Source organism: Vanessa atalanta, chromosome 15, assembly GCF_905147765.1.
Source record: "Vanessa atalanta chromosome 15, ilVanAtal1.2, whole genome shotgun sequence".
Lineage (NCBI taxonomy): Eukaryota > Metazoa > Arthropoda > Insecta > Lepidoptera > Nymphalidae > Vanessa > Vanessa atalanta.
The window spans coordinates 11050307-11076078 of NC_061885.1; the positions used below are offsets into that span (position 1 = coordinate 11050307).

General features: G+C 33.5%; 1 protein-coding gene across 1 annotated transcript in view; it reads right to left on the bottom strand.

The window, feature by feature from the left end:
* LOC125069580 (pre-mRNA-splicing factor ATP-dependent RNA helicase PRP16) overlaps window positions 1-25772 on the bottom strand; it is a 107277-nt gene that overhangs the window by 4963 nt on the left and 76542 nt on the right. The window contains exon 12 of the mRNA XM_047679116.1: window positions 11588-11767. Within this exon, the coding sequence (XP_047535072.1) occupies window positions 11588-11767 (180 nt within the window). The remainder of the gene's footprint in view (window positions 1-11587; window positions 11768-25772) is intronic.

Here is a 25772-nt window from a genome sequence, read left to right on the forward strand (position 1 = left end):
TGAGTTTTTATTCATTCTTATCTCAATAATTAACTTGAACTTATCACCTCACCAGGAAAGCAACGAAACGTACCTGATGATATGATATTTCGATTGACTTCTAATGTATTTTTTTTTTCATAAATGTCATTGCATGTGACGTCATCATTGAAGATGGTAAAGGCATACTATGTTTCAGCCAAATTATGTTCTTTCTATCACTAATATTCTCAGTAACAGCTTCACCAGCTTAAACCAGTTTACAATAAAACGCTTGTTATTTAACCAGTTTGAGCTAGTTCATTTTAGAATAATTAGTTTATTATTCTACACCAGTTTAAGCTGATTACTTGTTTGTAAATGAAATACACAGGTCAAATCTAATTAAATAAAAGCATATTATAGTCGGATTGAGTTACAGATCATATCAATTAAATAATAAAATTAAAATATAACAGAACAATTGATTTAGTCAATTATTATAGAAAATAAAATTAAAGCAGACTTGCAGAGTTGTTCCAACATAATATAAAAAAAGAGAAAAATGAAATTACGAAAATACTGAAACATTCCAAACTAAATTTAAAGTAATTTTAAAATGTACGCTCGCTCTCATTTTATACAATCATTACTACACCGGTAGAGTCGTGATGCCTTTGTTTGAACCCCTTACCCCGCTTCAGAATATATTGCGCTCAGAACTTGCTACGACCGAGGGGAGCGATAGCGTGTTTTGTTTTAAAAAAATACTTTTATATGTATACATATAATAAAATTGGAGTGTCTGTTTGTAATATTAAATTAACTAATTTTTACTAAATGCATATGTACACGGTACATATACCAAAATAACATCTTTTTTCAATGTTTGCCTGTCTGTCTGTCTGTTTGTTCCGGCTAATCTCCGGAACGGCTGAACCGATTTCGACGGGACTTTCTCTGGCAGATAGCGGATGTAATAGAGTAAATTAGGCTACTTTTATTTTAAAATATAGAATAAAAATAAAATCACGCTACAATATCCAAATAACTTAAATTCAAACAACGCGCATGATCGCGGGCACAGCTAGTACATTATAATTTCTTAGCTAACACTAGTTGGAATTTATTAGAGTTACAATAATAGCATAATATTATAAATGCAAAAGTAAGTCTGTCTGTTACCTCTTCACGCTTAAATCGCTGAACCGAATTAAATGAAATTTGTTATGGAGATAGTTTGAGTTCCTGGGAAGGTGATAGGCTTTTTTTATTACCCCTCAAGGGGATAAAATGGATATTGCTATACGAAGAGTTTTGTAAGGTTAAGCTAGTAATTGATAAAAAGTACTTCTATCCTGACGAGATTCAGTATTTACTCTCTTTATTTCTCAACATAATTTCTCAGGTGAGTATCGACATAAATTTGACTGCCTCGTCGGTCTAGTGGCTAGATATACAGCCGTAGATTCCGAAGTTCTGTGTTTGATATTAATCATTTTTGTTATCACCTATTTTAATATGAGATTTAAAATTAAGTTAGCAAGCTTCATTTGCCAACAGTACTATTTTGGCGCTTTAGCTGTTCTTCCTTTCAACTGAGTTGTGTGTTTATAATTATGACAGTAAAAGTCCTTTACGGGTTTTTTTACAATATAACAAATAAATATTTATTAGGCGGACCAGCAAATAGTCCTCTGATGGTACATTGTAAATATAAAGTGAGACGTAGGAAATGAGTGACGCAAGATCGTGGATCTCTTTGATAAGGGATGCAGGTGCAATATACAGTTATGATCTCTGCGTTTTCATATCCTATATTAATACGTTAATATCAGGTGATATACGTCATTTTTCTCGTTTTATTTAATTGTATATGTTATATTCTCGTTTATATTTAGAACATATTAAACGTTTTTTTATCAATGCAACGAGGCATCGTGGTATAAGCTTTAAACTGTCTCTTGAAGAGTAAAGGAGGCATTTGGCCAACTGTGGGTCAGACCTTATCCTCGTACGGAGAAACTGTTGATTGTTACTTCTTATTTAAAAATCTACAAAAAAATACAAACGCCTTCTACTTTGATCTATTTAACTTATATATTTTTATCTTTAATCCAAAGTGAAGAGTCACACTTTAATGATGAGAGCAGCTACATTTAGCAGCGTTGACGTCATTCTGTTATCAAAATCGGCTTTGTATCTTTATCTTATCATTTGTAACAAACCATTATTTTAGAAACCAAGCCTTCCCTTTACGATCTGTGCTATAATCTAAATCTCTGCATACGCCTTATATAACGTAAAAGTCGTTATAATATACCAGATTTCAATGTACATAATAATGTATAATGTTGGTAATTATTATTAAATGATAACAAGAGCAATTACTATTTATCTTCAAACACATCCACACGTCCATATTTAATCACACAATTGTGAAAATGGCCACTCTTTTGAACATTCCTTAAGACAAAAACAAAGAAAAACTTTTTACTCCCTCGACCCCGGACTATACCAGAACCGGACTCTGGGATCTGAGGCTCTTTAAACTATCCACTTAAGTGGTTGATATTACAAGGCTTAACTTAATTTGATAAAATTCGAACCCGCAACCTTAGTTGAAATTCACGTACTCTATCCACCCACTCCAATGAACAATGATCATTGTTTTTATTTATATATCCTATTTATTTATTCGTCCTATATAGCTTACATAGCTTACATTGTAATATTCACAACGAGCCTGACATTTAACATAATGCAAGCAACGTGTTTGCACTGGATATTAAGAGTGTTTTAACATACATTTATTTTATACGTGAGTTTGAACAATGTCTAAAAATATTATATTATAGATATAAAATTTTATTAACGTGCTGTTCCCAGCGGTTCTGTATGTATAGAGGTATCTTGAGCGCTTGTTCTATCTAACTTGTCGAATACCTGTCGGTCCGAATTCGTACGAGTGAAATATGGATTAAATTTGTCATGTATATATCACCGTATTGGAAACACAGATAGATTATAATCTATCTCGTGAATTTGTAAACTTTCCAAAGATTGTGAACCGAAACTTACTGCTTACAATTTAACGCATTAATTTTCGGTAGTTTACAACCTACAGAAGCTAATTAAAGTTAAGTTATAAAAACTCTAACCTAACCTAAATATCATAAGCTATCCAAATATTTGACGTTTTATTTTGAGTCGAACCACCGTTCATATTATTTCGGCAGTTTAAAATCTCGCGAGATAGATTACAATCTAACGGTGTTTACAATTTTACGGTTATATATATGAGTTCAAGGAACGTTTTTCATACAAAGTTAAAATTTCCATTACCTTAAAGTTATAAAATAAAGTTATGTTCATGTCCAAACTCCAAATATATAGACTCATAAGATTCGGCAGTTCGACTATTCTGACTTTAAATGTCAGTAAGAACAAACTGTTTTATAAGTAAAGATTGATTATAACACGCTCGCTCTGCGCCGCGTATATTAAATTATAGTAATAAGTTATTAAATTAAAAAGCACACTATGTACAACTTATATGTCAAATTTTATCAAGAACAGTCTAGTCCGTTCAATCGTTACCCTGCAATTCGTCTAAAACACAAATTTGAATAATTTTCATATGAGAACTAACAACTTAAAAGAAAATATATCAGAGTAGACTATTAGCATTTTAGAGTATCTAGAATACTCTAAAATGCTAATTAAATAAACTAATTACTTGGTGGTAGGGGTTTTTACTCATCACATATTCGACCGTCAAACAGCACCTACTCAGTATTGTTGTGTTCTGTGTGTGAGCCAGTGTAACTACAGGCACAAGGGATATAAGATCTTAGTTGCCAAGGTTGGTGGCGCATTGGAATTATATGGAAAGGTTAATATTTCTTAGAGCCCCTTATTTATGGGCAGCGATCAGGTGGTCTATTTGCGCTAACTATAGATATGTGTCTTTTCCAAACTTTTTTTAAAAGAGAAGAACTAAAAAAAGAAGACCCTAAAGCTCATTCGTGTCGAGACAGTTAAAAAAGTAAATCAGTTATAATAAAAAAAAAACATAAAAATTCTAGACAGGGAAAAAACGCAAACAGTTTTGTATACTTGAATTAACTTGCTATATAAAACCACAGGATGGCTCATCATGCTGTGGTTTGCGCAAATGTTTTGCGCGTGTGTCAGACACGATCACGTGCCGATATTAACTATTCATAATTATCTCATAAAACTAAAAACACAATAGATGCGTGGGATAATCTGATTTGCTCAGTTGTAATATAACTAGATTACGTCTCTATATTGTTTGTTATGCAATTTTAAGTCACTCTTGCAATTGCGCGTAAAATGCGCGACGAAAGAGAGCCATGACAAAGGAGGATTTATATATTTGTAAAAAGTAACCGTTGAGTTACTAGCCGATTTTTATCTTAGATTTTTATTATAGGGACCACCCGCTCATCAGATATTCTACCGCCAAGCCGCCAGCAGTACTTAGTATTGTTGTATTCCGATTTTAAGGGTGAGTGAGCCAGTGTAACTGCAAGCACAAGGGACATAACATCTTAGTTCCCGAGGTTGGTGGCGCGTTGGTGATGTAAGGAATGGTTAATATTTCTTACAACGCCATTGTCTATGGGCAGTAGTGACCACTTACCATCAGGTGACATATTTGCTGGTCCACCTACCGATATCATAAAAAAAAGTCTGCTCCAATAAACAACCGAAAAAACATGAAAAGAAAAATATTATATAAAAAAAAAAATCTAATTAAATACCGATTTAGCTTTCGTTCGGTGCATTTTCTGAAATGTTATTCTCAAACAAAAGATATTATCTGTAATACATTAAGTACGTTCGACGTTTGATCGTATATATCTCGCTTTCCCTTGATGAAGGGCCGGCGATGAGAACCATTAGCCGATTGAGTCAATATTTCTGACATGTCAATACAACAATCTAGATAATGGACTTCATGACGTAAATTGATAGAATTATGATACTTTATAACTCAAGAATAGAAGGTTAATTGAACATTTGGACATTCGTCTATACTCACGGATTTGTTCGGTGCACAAGCAACAGTTAAAATTAATTTTGTGGTCTAGTGTTGAAAGAGCGTATGTACAATCAAAATTAAAACTTAAAACACCTTTTGACACCGATATATTTTATATAATTTAAAAAGGAATTGTGCTAAAGTGGCATCAACTTATGCACATATATACATACTTAGTAGTACTAATATTAACTATATTACGTAAAAAGGCATACATATGTTATATAAAATCCATCAGACAGACATTTGGTTATTGTTTTATTTGCTTTTAAATTACGCCTCGTAGTCAATTCTTACGTATAATGGCGGGAAATCATCCACCAGCAATTACAAAGACTTGGAATCAAGCAGACACCAAGTTTTTATCGTGCTGGGGTAATTCTACTTACAAAATGTTACTTTATCGCAATGGAATCGAATCGTTGCCGTTTAACCGTTTTCATATTTTATTATCACATCGATTCAGTTATGGTTTCGTCGAGGTATGGTCGGGATAGAATCGAGATCGTATCTTTACCGTTGTAAATTAGTAGAATTGACCCCCTGTTTATATTGGGCGTCGATTGAATGGTATAACGATGCAAATACTATAAACTGCATTTTCAAACACTACAGTACTAGTAATTAAATAAATATATTATAAAAAAATAATCACATAGTATAATAGTATTTCTGTTTTAAAATATATTAGAAAAGATCCATACAAAACCATACTCATATTATTAATGCGAAAGTTTGTCTGTCTGTTTGGCACTCTCGAATGGCTGAAGCAAGTTTGATTAAAATTTGGTATGAAGTTAGAATCCCAAGGTAGGAAATATGTTTTTTTTTTTTTCTATCTATCTCTTTCTGTTTCTCTGACTCTTTCTATTATATAAGATTTAATATAACAATATTTAAACTTATTTGTTGTTATTGTTTTATTTCACACCGTTTTTTTTTAATAACAGTTTTATTTCCTGTTATTTATATATCCTAAAACGTTGTGAATTTATTCCATTGTATGTTAGTTAATTTATAATATATAATGTATATATAGCGAAAGCAAATTCCTTCTAACCGGGTGTATTACGTTTCACGACAAACCTCTTTTTTAATATACTTTTCTTTTTTGACCCACATATTATAAATAACATAACGTTATTTTTTAAAGTAACGAAAGTAACGAAGGGATAAAAACGTTAGTTATTAAGTACCGTTATTTTATATCGTTTCGTATAGTATCAGTTACAATTGAAGGTGAATAGCCTTCCAATGTGTTTGGGACGACGTGTCAATGGACTCGCGAGGATATTAAATTGATTTCGAGTAAACAACTTTGGCACTATAATTACAGTAGACTAGTTATCGATGGCGGTTTTACTCGTGTTTTAGTGGTTGGTCGTTATAATAAATAAATAATAAATATTGGACAACATCACATACATTACTCTGATCCCAATGTAAGAAGCTAAAGCACTTGTGTTATGGAAATCAGAAGTAACGACGGTACCACAAACACCCAGACCCAAGACAACATAGAAAACTAATGAATTTTTTCTACATCGACTCGGCCGGGAATCGAACCCGGGGCCTCGGAGTGGCGTACCCATGAAAACCGGTGTACACACTACTCGACCACGGAGGTCGTCGTTATATACATAAGTATTCTTTTTTGGAGTTCAAACATGCTTCATAGCAAAATTTCATCAAATTCGGTGGAATGTTTTGGTCGTGAAAGAGCAACAGTCAGACATACAGAGCTACTATACGCACCTATATATTTAGATAATATGACAATTTGAATCAATATATTACAGTATGAGATTAACATAACATAACATAAGCAGTCTGTAAATTACCCACTGCAGGGCTAAGGCCTCTTCTCCCTCTGAGGAGAAGGTTTGGAGCATATTCAATGCGGGTTGGCGGAATACACATGTGGTAGAATTTCGTTGAAATTAGATACATGCAGGTTTCCTCACGATGTTTTCCTTCGCCGCCGAGCACGAGATGAATTATAAACACAAATTAAGCACATGAAAATTCGGTGGTGCCTGCCTGAGTTTGAACCTGAAATCATCGGTTAAGATGGACGCGTTCTAACCACTGGGCCATCTCGGCTCTAAGTATGAGATTACACAGAGTTACCGACAGAGACCGTGTTAGGGGTTTATGTTAGCCATCACTAGTCAACGAACAAACAGCTCAGTATTGTCGTGTCTGGTTTTGTATGTATCGTATTTGGTTGGTGGTTTGGTGATTGGAGACGCATTGATGCTTGAAGTACTATACTTCCTACATTTGTAGTGTTAGTGATGGTAAGCACTTACAATCAGGTGGCTAATTTGCTCTTCTGTCTTTCCATTTAAGTGAATCTAAAATCTCTTGTTGGTAGGGCTTTGTGCAAGCCCGTCTGGGTACCACCCACTCATCAGATATTTTACCGCCAAACAGCAGTACTCAGTATTGTGTTCCGGTTTGAAGGGTGAGTGAAACAGTGTAACTACAGACACAAGGGATGTAACATCTTAGTTCCCGAGGTTGGTGGTATAGGAATAAGGAATGGTTAATATTTCTTACAGCGCCATTGTCTATGGGCGGTGGTGACCACTTACCATCAGGTGGCCCATTTGCTCGTCCGCCTACGGATATCATAAAAAAATACATATCTAAAGACTAACAAATCATCAACCGTCCTGCTGGTCATATAGCCTAGTTGTTCTTCTGCATATGGTTGCAAAAGCCAGCCAGTGCAACTAGGCACAAGTTACATAATATCTTGGTTCACAAGATTGATGGTGCCTTTGCGATGTAAGGAATGCATGCAATTACATCTCGGTTTAATTGTTTGTTACGATTAATCTCTAGAATTACTAGCCATTATCACGTCCTTAATTTCGTTTTTAATAGATTATCAGACATAAGACATAGACATAAGCAGCCCGTAAATGTCCCACTGCTGGGATAAAGGCCTCCTCTCCCTTTGAGGAGAAGGTTTGGAGCATATTCCACCACGCTGCTCCAATGCGGGTTGGCGGAATACACATGTGGCTGAATTTCGTTGAAATTAGACACATGCAGGTTTCCTCACGATGTTTTCCTTCACCGCCGAGCACGAGATGAATTATAAACACAAATTAAGCACATTAAATTTCAGTGGTGCCTGCCTGGGTTTGAACCCGAAATCATCGGTTAAGATGCACGCGTTCTAACCACTGGGCCATCTCGGCTCTTATCAGAATATTACGAAAATAACCAGTAAAAATTTTCTTTACGTAGAGATGTCGTCGTTCTGTCAATTTATTGAAGTGAACTATATACATACATAGTTATGTGATAATCATTTACAAATCATCACTATACTTATTTATATATCCGTGATACACACATATGTAAATAAACTGTAACACATACAGCAAAAACTTACTACGTGTGTACGAAAAACAGTTCCAAACTCAAATTATAAAATTTAATACATTTTATAATAATTTTAAATCACCATGAAGGTTTTAATGTTATAATGGCCGATTGTTCGATGTTTAACAATCAATTGTATGTATGCATTAAATGTGAGACATACTTTTAAATGTACACATTTATGTTACTTAGAATTTCTGAATCAACATAGACAATATATTTGATACTGTGTACATTGTAAATTGTGAAGAGCTGAGATGGCCCAGTGGTTAGATCGCGTGCATCTTAACCGATGATTTCGGGTTCAAACCCAGGCAGGCACCACTGAATTTTCATGTGTTTAATTTGTGTTTATTCATCTCGTGCTTGGCGGTGAAGGAAAACATCGTAAGGAAACCTGCATGTGTATAATTTCAACGAAATTCTGCCACATGTGTATTCCGCCAACCCGCATTTTAGCAGCGTGGTGGAATATGCTCCAAACCTTCTCCTCAAAGGGAGAGGAAGCCTTTAGCCCAGCAGTGGGAAAATTTACAGGCTGCTAATGCTAAAAAATAATGTACATTGTGTGTATAACTTTATATATATATCAACAAGCATTGGAGCAGCGTGGTGAAGTAATCTCCAAGACCTTCTCTTTAACAAGGAGAAGAGGTCTTAGCCCAGAATCGGGACATTATAAAGCTGTTCCTTTTTTCAGTTGCTTATGAATATGTCGAGTTAAATAAACGATGTAACGAAAGTACATATTTTTTGTCATTTAATGACTCCCGATTACTAGCATAAACAGTTACAGCATGTAAAAAGATATTCAAATTAAAAATTTAATTTTTTAATTTCCTTTCGACTTTAAAGGCACTTCGAAATATCTAAAGTTATGAATCGAACAAAATCTTTAAATGGAAATCGGCACAGCAGAGTAATCGCAACCTGAGTTCATTGACACCGGCTAGACTTGTATGCACTGTCTATAGTAGTCTCAGATACGGGATTATCGATCTTATTACAAATGCACTTGGAGATATTGCAGTTTGTAACTTATGCTTTGAAATAGACTTGTTCTTGATAGTATTTGAATTTAATTGCTTTTATGTATAGTCTAAATCGCTTTCGTGCATTGCGAATGACTAACGGTTCGTTTTTTTTAATGTATTAATTACGTTTCGTTATCAAATCGTTGTAACTTTATAATGATTCATATGTTTTTGTTACAAATATTATTGATATCAATTTTATATGATCGCGTTTTGTGATTTGCTTTCGGACGAGCCTTCTGCGCAGTACGTACCGTGGTACGGAATCTAGACACGCGGAAGCGTGTCAGCCAAGTTCTAGTATAGCAGAACTGGCGTGCAGCACCGTGTGTAATATTACACGAACCATTTGGAGCCACTTTTGACCTCCTCATAACTTATGTAATATTACACGAACCATTTGGAGCCACTTTTGACCTCCTCATAACTCAAAAACTATTTGACATAAATGTGTCAAATTTGGCTCATATATTGAGACTCGCGAGATACATATGTGTTCTAAATTTCATAAACGCATCTCAAATGGTTATTTAGATATTAACGTCTAAAAATCGTCATTTTTATCACTGACTGACCTATAGATCAAAACTATAACCTACTTCCAGGTGACCTAGAAAGTTCAAATTTGGCATGCAGGTAGATAATTAAGCCAATATAAAGGAAAAAAATCTGAAACTGGTAATTTTTTATCATATTATTATAATTTTTCATTTTATTGGGTCTATTAGGAACACTTATATATTTAGTTCCTGTAATAACTGTAATAAAAAAAATGATGTAAGAACCAGCAATCAAAACTTATGACAGCCGGTCCTAATGTGGATTTTAAGGTCTTCACGTGAATATATATAACAAGTTGAATACCACTCTTAAGTTTTTTAAATCCAAATATTTCCGTTTTATAACTTATGAGTATAGCCGACTTTCGTATTTATTACGTTATTAACTAGCATTTAGTGCACATCAATGGCGCAAAATCATTATACTTAAAAAAAAATAATAATAGGCATTTCGGTACAAAGCGCGCGACGCGACGCCGGAGCAGCGGGATAGGAGCGTTGCGATTAAACCTTAACGCGGACGTGTCTGAGCGAGTGGCAACCGCGCTCATAAGAATTATTTCAATGCCTTCCGATGGAAGCTGCCTAGTCTATTCGACTGCATATTTTTTGTTTGAGTAAATGTTGTGGCTAGTTCTTATATGTTTATAAACACAAATTGTAGTTTGTGTTTAGAATAACAAATTATAACTCAGAACATCTAAGAAGAATGGAGGACAGGTCAGTATTGCTTAGTTAGTATACGTACATTAAGAGCTGCGATGGTTCAGCCTCTAGAAAATATGAATCTTAACCAGATATTGCGAGTTCATATCCAGACAAGTACCATTGAATATTTGCGTGCCTAGTTTGTGTTCATAATTCATTTGTAACAGGCTTAGAACTTACGAAGGCTATAATATAATTCGTATATGAGAACTAGCCAAGTCAGATCTTAGGCAACAATATATTATCCCAAGTTCTAAGAAGAAATGATATTTTATGTAGTTATAAATAAATTTCAGAAAGGACTATTTAACTTGGCAAAAATTTAGATCTCACTTCTTTTGTCGTTGAAGACAAGAACCAAGGTATATATCATAATATTTAACTTGGCTCTCATTTTTACATTTATGTTTTTGATGGGATTTATATAATCTGCCCGTAATTAACTAGTCGTACGATTACAAGTTAAGATTGATATTAAAAAAAAAAAAATTATACCCTCAAACTAATCGTAAAGACTACAGATGATTCCGATAACCCAAGCATTAGGATGGAAATACTACAAATTTTCGTACTTTGTTCAGTTTAGTTTGGCTTGGAGTACCAGGAGAGCATCATAGCATGATTTTATTATAAGTATAATTTTAATAATTTCCTTGGTATCAAGGTAAAATATTATACGTTACTTTTAATTTTATTAATAGTTTTAGACCATTCAAACACACAAACACAGCACACTAATATTAGCAGTACCACTGTTCAGATGAAAACTTGATTTTCACATGCGATTCTTTACACTGACAACAGTCTATTTACCAAGTATATAAAAGTTGGACTGATTATATAAATTTAAGACTTACTTGTTTGACAGCACCATCGACGTAGTCCTCGCATACATTTTTAGCGAAGAACGTCTCGACTGGAAACGTTCGTCCAGGAATCGTGAATGTTGGCACGTTACCAAAGAACGTCGAGAACTTGGTGGAGTCCATGGTCGCTGAAGTCACGATCAATTTCAAGTCAGATCTCCTTGCGACTACCTATTGACAAAAGAAAAACAATAATCAATTAAATTTAACTTTATGTAAGACTAGCTATTTTACATTCTTCGCACGGTTTTTTGTTTTTTTATGGCATTGTTTGGCGGACGAGCATATGGGCAACCTGATGGTAAGTGGTCACCACCGCCCATAGACAAAGGCGCTGTAAGAAATATTAACCATTCCTTACATCACCTATGCGCCACCAACCTTGGGAACTAAGATGTTATGTCCCTTGTGCCTGTGATTACACTGGCTCACTCACCCTTCTAACCGGAACACGACAATACAGTGTACTGTTATTTGGCGGTAGAATATCTGATGAGTGGGTGGTACCTACCCAAACGGGCGTGCACAAAGCCCTACCACCAAGTAATTAGTAATTAGTAGGTTATAATAAGGAAGGATTTTTAGATATGCCCAAAAGTTTCATCGCAATCGTATCAATTAGGATCGCACAGACAAACATATAGCATGAAAGCATCCACCGGTTTAAAATTTAAAATCTATAGAACAATCGGCGAATAACTCGTAGTAAAAACTATTTTTCAATTATTAATTATTTATTAATTATTTATTTATATATTAAATAAAATAAAATTTTATCAAGTAATATAATTTTAATACATAAATAATGTCGTATATTTCCTCTAATATATATTAGGTCATTACTTTTACTCTCAATAACCATGTAATGTGAATATTTGATGCTTGATATGTTATGTTATCTCGCAGACGAGATATCACTGAGACAGAATAAGCGTTTTCCTCACTATGATACTGTTTACACAAGTGTCATATATTTAACTTGTATTTACGATATATAATTATTAACTGCACCGCGCTGTTTTACATGCGTTAAACGTAACAACTCCGCCCCCTTGGGTTATGTACCCCGGTGTTGCCTAGTCAAGCTTTCTCAATATATGGCCTATTTGACGCAACCTTCTTTTTTAATTTGTAGTTTTGACAGAACTAACAAACTCTTTAACTTTATATGTAAATAAAGAATACCAGCATAAATTGATAGTCTATTTGTTACAGATATACGAATGTCGTATATAATGATAATATATATATTAAAAAAATAACTTGACATTTCATTGCCATCAAATAATTTTTTATAATTGTTGAAGTTTCTTGTCTGGCTGGTTAATATTTTAACGTTAAATAAAAATGAAAAAGGTGATAATAAAAAAAAAGCCATTTAACAGATGATAAGCATCGGTTGACTAATTAAGAATGAAATTACGAAAACAGCTGAATTAGAACGCTGTCAGAAATTAAACATTTTGAAATAAGAATTTGAAAAAAGAAGTATCTACATATTCTACTAAATCTTCAATAATATTATAAAGGCAAAAGTAAGTCTGTGTCTCTATATCTGTTGCTGTTTCACGCAAGCGACTTTACTGAATTTGATGAAATTTGGCTTGAGAAAAGCTTGAATTCCAGGGAAGGACATAGACTATTTTTTATCCCTAACACTTAACGACGAATCCCTAAAACGACTACTATTTGTTAATAAGTTACTGTGAATATCGCGGAGCTATGAACTATGCAAAAAAAAAAAATTCTATATATATGTTACTTTAAAAGCTTCAACTACGGTAAATCTTAAGATTTTCCAGTAAAACCTAAGATTTACCGATTATGAATGGTATATGTCCATAAAACATTGAGATTCGAACTTTTACCGTCATTCACTTAGTAAATCTTAGGATTTACATGTTAGGTTGGAATGTTAAAAGTCGTCTTACATTTACCAACTGATGTCGGTAAATCTTAGGTTTTACTGGAAAGTCTTAAGATTTACTTTAGTTCGAGCTTTTACAGTAACATATATAGTAAAAATAAACTATACACTAACTTTCAATCAAAAAAATGTAATAAAATATATGAAGATCAATAAGACCGTTATAAGAGAGCTATTTCGTTTTTCTCTTTTCAATTTGTATAATGAAATAACGCAACCGTTTCGGTTAAACGAAGAACATTTGAATCTATTTGATGCAGACCCGTTTCACGGACGAAGCGATTCAATCTGTACCATAATGGAATACGCACAGACACAATTCGATCGTATACGATTATTCTGACTAAGTAATTTTCTATTACAATAATATGAATTGTTTCAAATTTGTAAAAAAAAAAATGCTTGGCAGCTAATAAAAAAAAAACCTTTTTTTTACATAAAGCTATGAAGGCTGAATTTGACCCGACATTGTAGCAATGATTTTATGTTATTTGACATTAATAAATTCATATATAGATTTAAGTTGACAGAGGGTACTATGTACCTACCAATAAAATCGAGAAGACAAATTGGTAACCTAATAGCTTACAATATCAATAATTATTTTATGCCTAATGTTACCAAGGATCATATGCATAATAAAAATAACAATTTAATTTATATTAACACTGATAAAAGTAATTTAAATTGAATTTTAAGACAAAAGAGATAGTCTCTGGCTCAAGTATTATTAATACTAATATTAATTTACCTAATAGTAATTTAACCTTGGATAAATTCCTAAATCTTAAAATTAGAAATAATCAAAACAATAATAATAGTAAACTTGTAAACCTGGTGCACCAAAACATTCAAGGAATGACAGGAAAAGATTTAGAAATTGAGTTATTCATAAACAGTAATGCCATTGATATTTTATGTATAACAGAACATTGGCTTGTAAATTATCAGTTTATGTTTAACTTTAGTGGTCACCAGATGGCTAGTATGTTCAATAGAAAAAAAGCTATACGTGGTGGCTCATTAATACTTATTAACAAAAATCTAAAATTTAAAGAACGTAAGGATGTTGTGAGCCTTTCTATTGAGCAGACTATTGAAATAGCCTGTGCAGAGCTTGAGCATGTCATTGTTGTATGCGTATACAGACCTCCTAGCGGGTTATATGAAGCATTTGAGAAAATATTGGAAAGTGCATTATTGAAATTATCTGGATCAAGTAAATATATTTTTATTTGTGGTGACTTCAACATAAATTTATTAGAAAACTGTAGCACAAGTATTAGATTCAGATCATTATTATATTCATATAACCTCATTAACTTATTCTTAGAGCCAACTAGAATCACTGAATCCACTGGAACATGTATTGACAACATATTTACCAACTGTGTACCTAATCATAAATGTATTATAAATATGTTAAGTTCTGATCATTGTGGACAGTTGGCTTCATTTAATTCGCAAATAAATAACAATGCTAAGGATTTAAAACAGACATTTGTTCCAATCAATTTGTATCGAATTGAGAAGTTCAGAAGTAATATCATGGCAAAGCTCTCATATTTACAATTAAATGATAATTCTAATGAGCTTTATAACAATTTTTTTAAATTAATTAAAACAGAATTTAATGCCATATTTACTTCCAAGACAGTCTATTCTAGGAATTTTCTTAAATTTAATGATTGGGCGACTGTCGGAATTCACAAGAGTAGGCAGAGGTTGTATGAACTTTATAGTGAAAGATCATACAACCGGTCTTTTTCATTTATCAGTTATGTTAGTGCCTACTCTAAACTATTCAAACGTGTATGTCATACAGCTAAATCATTGCATATAAAAAAAAAAATTATTGAGGCACCTGATAAAATTAAAATGACATGGAAAATTATTAATTGTGAAACTGGAAGAGTCAAAAATAACATCTCCGACTTTAGCTTATCTATTGACAACAATTTATTTTCCTCAGATCGGGATGTTGCAACTGTTTTTGAAAAGTTTTTTGCTGACATTCCATTTTCGACAACTAACTCATTAAATTCCTCTCCTACCGTTGCTGAATCATTATTAAAAAACCATGTGGAAGAATGTAATATTAGCTTTAAATTTAATACAGTAAGTGTAAGTGATGTAATAAGTTCCTTCAGATCACTAGATATTAAGAAAACGGCCGATCTGTGGGGGATCTCTGTCAAGGTAGTCAATTCAATAATTGATGTAATCGCACCCTACCTTGTCACTATATTTAATAAATGTGTCCTTAGTGGCGTGTTTCCTGACCTCATGAAACATAGTAGAGTATTACCAATATTTAAATCAGGTAGTACATCAGACCCCAACAACTATAGGCCCATCTCTGTACTACCAACTCTTAGCAAGATCTTTGAAAAGTTGTTACTAAATCAAATGCTAGTACATTTTAACAATAACAAGTTGCTACACAAGAAACAATTTGGATTTACAAGGGGTCGCTCGACAACTGACGCTGGTGTTGAGCTCGTTAAAAATATTTACAGGGCCTGGGAGGAGTCACAGGATGCCTTAGGGATATTTTGTGATTTATCTAAGGCCTTTGATTGTGTGCAACACGAAACTTTGGTCAGGAAGCTACGTCATTATGGAATTAGGGACACTGCACTCAGTCTTCTGATTTCGTATCTGAGCAATCGCATTCAGAGGGTTGATGTAAATGGAAAGAGATCTCCCGGGTCTCCAGTTACTGTGGGGGTCCCTCAAGGATCAATTCTTGGACCATTTCTCTTCCTTGTTTATATAAATGACCTGCCACATCTCCTAGGTGATAAACTCGAGATAGTATTGTTTGCTGATGATACTTCTTTAATTTTTAAAATAAAAAGACGTCTTTCAATATATGACGATGTGAACAATACTCTCTCTGAAATAGTAAATTGGTTTAGTGTTAATAATTTAATGTTAAATAGTAAAAAGACTAAATGTATTAAATTCACTACTCCCAATGTAAGATGTGTCAAAACGAGTGTACGTTTAAACGGGGAAGCATTAGATGTTTTAGAATCAACAGAGTTCCTTGGTATGACAATAGACTCTAAGCTCCAATGGGGCCCCCATATAAATAAATTGGCGAATAGACTTAGCTCTGCAGCCTATGCGGTAAAAAAAATTAGACTTTTGACTGATGTGGATACGGCACGCCTTGTGTACTTCAGTTATTTCCATAGTATAATGTCGTATGGCATCCTACTCTGGGGTAATGCAGCTGACATTAATACTATTTTTGTACTGCAGAAGAGGGCTATTCGTGCAATTTATAACCTGGTCCCAAAAGATTCGTTAAGAGGTAAATTTAAAGAAATTAAAATAATGACTGTCGCTTCTCAATTTGTTTTTGATAATGTTATGTTTGTACGCAAAAACATAAATGATTTTCCCAGAAATTGTGACGTACATTCTATTAACACTAGGAACAAGAATAAACTTGTTACTCCAAGTACCCGATTACACAGGGTTAGTAACTCTTTTTTGGGGCAATGTATACGTTTTTACAACAGGATCCCAGAAAACGTTCAAAATTATTCAATTATAAAATTCAAAAGAGTCGTTAAAGAGCGTTTGTGTGCTAAAGGATATTACAACACTAATGACTTTTTAGTTGACTGCACACCTTGGGAATGAAATGATCGCCTCCAGGCTGTTTCAAACAACTAATATATACTTATCATTGTACCTACATGGAAAATGGTTAAAAAAAATGAAAAAAAATATATCCCGCTGAGTTTCTTTCGCCGGTTCTTCTCAGGTCCGAGGTGCTAAATTCCGAACCGGTGGTAGATTTTTGACAATCAATAAGCAAGTGCAAACACTTCTATATTGAATAAAGATTTTTGACTTTGACTTTGACTTTGACTTTGAATGATTAGATTGACCCGAATGAGTATTAGGAATTAAAATTAACCCATGTATATATTAACATGTTGGGGCAAGAAGGTTCTAGAGTGGAGACCGCGAATCGGCAAGCATAGTGTAGGACGCCCTGCGGCACGGTGGAGCGACGATATACGGAAGGTGGCCGGTAGAACATGGATGAGAAGGGCCGCAGTTCGGGCTCAGTGGCGCGTCTTGGCCTTGGGCCCACGCCCAGCAGTGGAAGAACACAGGCTATGATCAGCCTGTGTTCTTCCATGATGAATTACAGTTTGTCCAGTCGTTCATAGTGAAACATACACAAACTTATTGTAACGCATTTTGAATGTTCTATGTTATAAAAGATATCTTTTAAAACATTTGACGACGTTGTACGCGAATGAGCAATTGTTCGGAAAACTATAAATAGTAGTTTCGAAGTTTATTGTAAATCCATTGAAATTAATCTTAGAAAAGTGAGCGGCGGATTTTTTGTAATTATTTATATGCCTTTGTTATTTCAACAATGAAAACTTATTGTCGTTTTTTTTTGTCACAAACGCTTATTCTTATATATTTTTTCTCGAATTTAAATATATTTCCGAAATCTTTTGTTAAAAATACACTAATAATTGTAAGGCGCGTTTTTATTGCGACTTATGTATTTATAAGCGATCGTTAAAAACCTTATTGATTTTTTATGAGAACCTGACATTATCTGATTCGTCGATTTGTTCTTTAGATAATAAGGGAACTATAAGATTACATTTGACAATTCTTTGGTACCAACAGTGACGTAGCTATCGTTAGGCCAGGTAGTGTAGTGCACCAGGGCCCCAGAGCTCAGGGGACCCTCTAATCTAAGCTTTGAAAAGAGCTTTAAATAGAGATGACGTATGGATTTAGCATAATATTGATAAGTTCAACTCACTGTATCCTGTATCCTATTTTTATCCATCAATTCGTAAATACCGACTAGTATTGACTTAAACGAGTAATAGCCCTACAATAGTATATTTGAAATAAAGTTACATGCCTTATAAGTTAAAATTTCTTTCTTGTGAGTAACATTTGTTATAATTCATCTCGTGCTCGGCCGTGAAGGAAAATATCGTAAGAAAACCTGCACGTTATGGATGAAATTTTGCCACATATGAACCATCCACAAACCCGCATTGGAACAGTGGGGGGAATAACCTCCAAATCTCGAAAGAAAACCACTCCTTTGCTCGGCAGGAGAACATTTACACATCAATTTATTTTTACCTTAATTATTTAAATATTAAATTTATATAACACATTTACTTGTTTAATATCTTAGTGATAAAGTGGGTGTGTGTGTAAATCTTATCACTTTAAGTCGCATTAAAATCGACTTAATACGCAGATTGTTAACATAGCGCACAAATGTTTAAACACTAACGGTATCCACACAACAGTAATACGGTAATGACATCGCTAAATACATTTTATTGATGATCACTATCTATATATCTTTATATATAATGACTATACATTAAAACGGCGTATGTGAAAGTTTTAACACCGTCTCCCTCTTCTCGTAGAGATGCATAGTATGCATATTTGTGTGCAGGATGTATTAATTGAATATTAGGAATGATTTATAGAATTGACGTCTATAAAGATTTGCAATATGGCGCCTACGACCAGCCATGTTTTTTTATGTGTCACATTTTTGGCACTATTAAAAATTTAGAAAATTTCAAAACCCAATTCGGGTGCAATATTTTATAGCTACACGAAGAGTTATGGCAAATAATAAACATTGACATTAAAATGACTTGGTTTAAATTCGAGTCGAGATTTTGAATAATCTATAATATTTATTAAAAAAAAAATATATACTTCTATACTTTGATTATCTATTAATCATTTGATCTTGTTACGTTCACTCCATGTTTTAATGTAACAGTGAAAACTTTCGCATCTGCCGTTTCTGATCTATACGAATAAATGCAAAGAAATATCCTTTTACGAAGACAATATACAAAACACAAGAAGATGAATATACAAAAGAACAATTCATTTTGGAGAAGGTTTAGTTATGTAATATTATTATACTAGCTATCAGATCCGGCTTTGCACGGATAAAATGAGGATCTACATAACTTATATCAGAATATATGTACATCTCTATTGGTCTGCATTTATTCCGGTAATTTCAAAAATCATCACCTAAACTTCAATAATAAAAGCCACTAGTAAAAACCGTAAAGAAAATTGTTTGGTAGTGTTTGAGACGTACAGACGTGACAGCAGGGCTTATTTTATACTATGTAGTCATAGGGATAAGCTGCGCTTCGTAGTCAAATTTAGTCCTTTGACGTGACGAGCGTGATTTCATATTCTTTTATATAAAAAACTTCTATCTATAAACCGTACTCATATAATCGAAATGCAAGGAAATCCACGAAAACAAACGAGTACTACAACAAGAACGCTATCGGCACGCAACAAAGCACATTATTGTCGTCGTAATTTGAACTCATTGGAGCAGAGAATTAGGTTAAATTTAGCACGGCAATAGATTTTCATATGTACCGTGCAATATGTTCAATATGTTACGGGAGATATGAAAGTTGATGAATGTCGTGAAGATGAGGCTGTGATGACTGGTGTCTTTGTGTCCGCTATTCGTTTAAGACTTTTTTTTTTCTAAATTACTTATTTTTTTGTTTCGTTTTACTTTTTAATCGACTTAAAAAACAGTTATTTTTGTGTTCGGCCTGTACGGTTAGGTGTGTAGTTTGTGATTTAATGTATTTTGAACGATTTATCGGACACAACTGTATTGATTTGGTCAATTTAAGCTGTTATACGTTAGTCCGGTAGAGCCGTTTAAGGCTTTGGCACCGATTTCAAATTGTCTACTTATTGATAGGTATATTACTTCTGTCTTTTTTTTAAATAAATAAAATAAAAATAATATTAGCAGATTCAATCAGTATTTATTTATTTACGGATTCAGATAGAGCGTACACTAAAAACGGTATAAAAATATATAATTTAAGTTGAATTTATGTTCAAAGCGGTAACACGATTTTTATTACAGTCGTTTGTCCGACAAGATTCTGTCTAGACGTGAACGTTGAAAATATTCATCGTTATTACTATTATGTAGAGTTTTTGTACTGGAAAAATACATTGTATTACTAATGTGACCATACGTCCTGTATTTGACGGGGACAGTCCCGATTTTTAACTGTCACATTATGTTAAATCTACCTGTTGGTAATCACATTTACAGGTATCCAATTTTGATTAAGATACCTTCAGGTTAAGATTAAGGTATTCTAGCAAAATGGTTCAGGACATATTAATTTTTTAACTAAATAAATTAAATTTATTATTCATTCATTAACAGCCTGGAAATTTCCCACTGTTGGGCTAAGGCCTCTTCTCCCTTTGAGGAGAAGGTTTGGTGCATATTCCACCGCGCTGCTCCATTGCGGGTTGGTGGAATACATATGTGGCAGAAAATCGTTGAAATTAGATACATGCAGGTTCCCTCACAATGTTTTCCTTCAACGCCGAGCACGAGATGAATTATAAACATAAATTAAGCACATGAAAATTCGGTGGGGGTTGCCTGGGTTTGAACCCGCAAACATCGGTGAAGATGTACGCGTTCTAACCATTGGGCCATATCGGCAAAAATGACGTCCATAATAAATATCTATTAACGGAAACGTAATCTAGTTTTTAAGCGAGCAGCGAAATGTGTTTCGTCGTGCTCGTGAAGTATCAATTATAAAAAGGAAATTGTTTTTACTATTCAATGTCATTCGATACACGTGTTAGAAATATTTAAATCATCTTTGAGTCACGTATGTATAAAGATAAGGCAGTGAAAGAGGCGTACAATCAATCAATTGTAACTCCTTCCGATACTGACTTTTGCTTGACTTTTGAATATTTAAGTTTGAATTAAATTATTGAAATATATCTGAACTTGGTTCTTGGTTATGTTTTTACGTCTAACACACTCAAACTATGATCATTAATTTGCATACATTTTGTCTGTGGCACAGAAAAGAAGAAGGGGTACCTTTTTATGTAAGAGCCGAGATGGCCCAGAGATTAGAACGCGTGCATCATAACCTTGCAGGTTCAAACCCAGGCAAGCACCGCTGAATTTTCATGTGCTTAATATGTGTTTATAATTCATCTCGAGCTCGGTGAAGGAAAACGTAATGAGGAAAGTTGCAAGTGTTTAATTTCAACGAAATTCTGCCCATGTGAATCCACCAACCCGCATTGGAACCTTTTCCAAAAAGGAGTATTTGCCAAGCAGTAAGGAATTAACAGGCTGTTACTGTTACTGTTGTTTTTATGTATTATAAATTACTCATATATTTCATTGGATTTCAAGCTTCCTTCATACCAAATTTCATTAAAATAGTTTCAGTGGTTTGGCCTTAAAAAAGCAACAAACAAACAAACAGTCAGACAGAGTTACTTTCGTATTTATAATATTAGTGTAGATTATTCTATTAAATCATGTTATTTTAATGTGCCTGTATTTTATTGGAAAGGAAGCATCACTATCTCAATTTTCAGATTTCAAATTTATGTCGAAAGAAGACCCCTCTCCTCACCCCCTCAAAAAATATATTATTTAAAAATAGAACGTGTCGAAGTGGACTTAGTACACGTTCTATTTTTAAATAATAAATATTGTCATACACTGTATCTTGTAAGAGTAAGAATAATGAATAACTAAGAATTATAAATCTTACGAATGAAGTATGTTATCTTATATATCTCGGAATCGAAGGTTCTACACAAGATATCTATTAATAGACACAATATAATAAAATAACAATGCATAAACGCCATTCCGTACATACGCAGTCACATTTTAAGTATATCTTATTTACGAGTGGTAAGCATTTGGTAAGTGGTAACCATCATATCAACTTACTTATTATTTTAACAAAAAACAGTAATAATATACTGCCGAGTTCCTGTTTGGAGGGTGAGTCAGCTAGTGCAATTACTGTCATAAATGGCGTACCATGCAAGATCCCAGGGTTAGCGACGCAACCACGATCAAAGACGTGGTTTATAATTAGTTTCGTGGTACCAGCGTCTAAAGACGAATTCATCTTACCCTTAGGAAGCCTTCTGTTTGTCTGCTTTTTTGGCTGGAACATCTTTTTTAGGACACAAACAGAAACTAAATATAAGCTTGTAAAAAGGGTCATGGGCCACAAAAATACGTTACTAGATGAAAAAAGAAAATCCACCTTCGCTCGGGTAAAATATATATAGATAAAAAAAAACAAATATAAATATAATAAATACCGTACCCCTGCACGAAGTTATTATTTGGAACACATTTTCTGAACGCACCCGTAAACGTCAAACATGGCCGTCCGTTGAATTGTCACGTCATTGTCATATCTCGATTATATACGAATTTTACGGATATATGTTGTCGCCTAAAAATAATATTTTTTTGACGATCTATAATTGTGGATAGCCAATATAGTAGAAAAGTAAAGACTCATTGTACCTCAATAATTATCATTCAATATATTTCTTTAAAAGTTTTATATAATTTATAGTACGGCTGTTTTCAATTAAAATCAATGCTGTATCGAAGAAGAATTTATAAAAGTATTACATTAGCATTCTCTTCGAACATTTCTCGCGGCGTACTTAAGTGGCTTCACGGCAGAATATTGGCGGCAATCCCGTGTCGCGTTTACGTTTTAGAATATAACGATAAACAGATGACGATTTCATCGATTACATTTAAATTTAGATGTATACAAAGACGCTCAATAATTAAGCGTAGAAAACAACAATCAAAATAGTCGATTTTAATCAAACAACCGCTACTCATACAGTGTACGGTTAGTCCACCACCCTGCCTCATAGCAACGTGGTGGAATAAGCTACAAGCCTTCTCCATAAATAAATAAAAAGTATATTTACAAGCTGTTACTTTAATATTATTTTTATATAAAGGGTATTATGATACGATAATGTTGTCCTGAGCGATTTTGCACGCGTCAGCCCATCACAAGGAATACGAGCCAACTAAGCAGCACATTTTATAGTGCACAAGTGTGTGCGCACAGCTTCACTCCTATTCTCTCATTCTCATAATCCTATAGGACGGCAAATCATACATGACCGGAAAGAGTCCAGGCGCATGATCAACGGCTTTTAATGCTTTAGGCACAGGGTTGTACACACTTCCATTTTCTAGAATCCGGGTTGACTCTGATATATTTTTTGAAAGAAAAATTATTTGTCCGACCTAGGGTTTGAACTTAGCACCTTTATATCTAGGCAATAGATCAACTGGATCATATGATCGTATGACGGACAAATCTATGAATAAGACATAAAGTGAACATAATTGTTCTAACGATGTAGATTGATGGCTCCACATAAATCTAATTGTAAAATTCGCTTTCAACCATTTAAATGTAGACCACATTTGTAATCATAATGGCGTTCAAATTGATAGCTAAATTATTAAAATTTCCTTTAATGCGTTTGTTAAACTGCCAATTGGCTTCAACTATCGAAGCTGTTTTTGGCGGACATGAAAAACAATCCATGCTATTATGAATTATTTTCATAATAAAAACGTAAATTAATACTCTAGTATATTATTGCTAAAACGCCACCTTTCACAAATCCCGTTTTATTTCTACCATTTCACCAGATTGGTCAAAACATCGTCCAATGATATCACGTCAATTAAACGTCAAAGTTGTCTCTCGTGTTGCATAAGCAGACGTAACCCAAAATCTGCGATAATCTGCCAGACTATTCGAATTAAAGCTATTATTAGCAATGTTTATTTTCAAGCTTGCGGAAAATGATTATAGCCTCGCTTTTCCTCTGCATTTCGTCATTGACCTACATAGACTTCAATGAACTCGGCGCATTACTTACTGCATACAGTATATTTATTATGCGGCTCTTAAAATAGATATATTATCTGTGCAAGCATTTGTCTCTATATCTATTTATTTATCACTAAAATTCTATCTATACATTAATCTATATTTTTATTAAACGATATTAAAAAAAAAAAATCATCTCTACTTATTTTTTGTCTAATTTATATTTTGAATACGTAATGCTATTACCAAATCGTATTTCTTTCAACTTTCAATGTATTCAGATTTACACGTATGTGATTCGTTAATATTTATTATTTCGTGACTACCTGTAAATAGTAGAGCATTTTCCAAGATAATTTCGATATGTAATTTTATTTTTATGATGTGATATTGTATCCTACTAAAATAAATAAATATATTAACATTAACAGTCTGTAAATTTCCCACTGCTGGGCTAAGGCCTCCTCTCCCTTTGAGGAGAAGGTTTGGAGCATATTCCAAAATAAATAAATAAATGTATCGATTTTCAAATTAGGTATAAAAGCAAATCCTTCCTTGGGCTCAAGTTTACTTCATACCACATTTCATAAAAGTCAGTTTAATGGTTTGGCTGTTAAGCGTAAGCGTACAGACAGACATTTGTAGTTACTTTTGAATTTATAATACTAGTATACTATATTATAATATAAAATATCGACTATTTATGAAATTTTTGCGTCGTGGTGCATTATTGACCGACTTCAAGGAAAGGTTTATATGTTGACATGTACCTATATATTTATAGTTACTTATGTATATCTCGATTATTCGTAATTGATTTGACAGCTTGGTTATTGATAAATAAATGTATTTATATTGCAAAGTGGAACGTAGTAGTACATTCTTTGGGCTTGGCACCGACTTTAGACAATGTTACGTACAACACTATAGACAAAAGGTATTTAATGAAAAACCTACTTGAATATTTTTTCTGTTTACAATGCATTTTATTTTGTTTTATTGTGAGGATAACATACATATACGGAAACTAAGTACAACTTATATACATATATCATAAAATTCAGTATACAAATATCTAAGTTTCAACAGCATAGTTTAATTTTTAGGTTCCAAGATGATCACGTGCACATTATCTGATGATTGCAGGTTCGAACCTGGATGAGCATCGCTGAATTTCCACGTGCTTAAATGTCATTTCAGAGTCATCGCGAGGAAAGCTGCATGTGTTAAATAAGCTCCATACTTTCATCTCAAAAGGGAAACGTGGCCTTAGACAATTAGTACATTTATAATTTTTTTTTTTCGTTATACATACAAAGTCAGTTTTTCAAATAGTTACTACATACTTGTTAAAAAAAAAGACAGTCACAAGGTGTTCGACAGATGTGAAACCACGAGACAATTCTAGAAAAGGAACACATGCCAACTTAGCTATAGCTTCAAACAGTAATACGAAGAATGTCCTTCCCGCGTC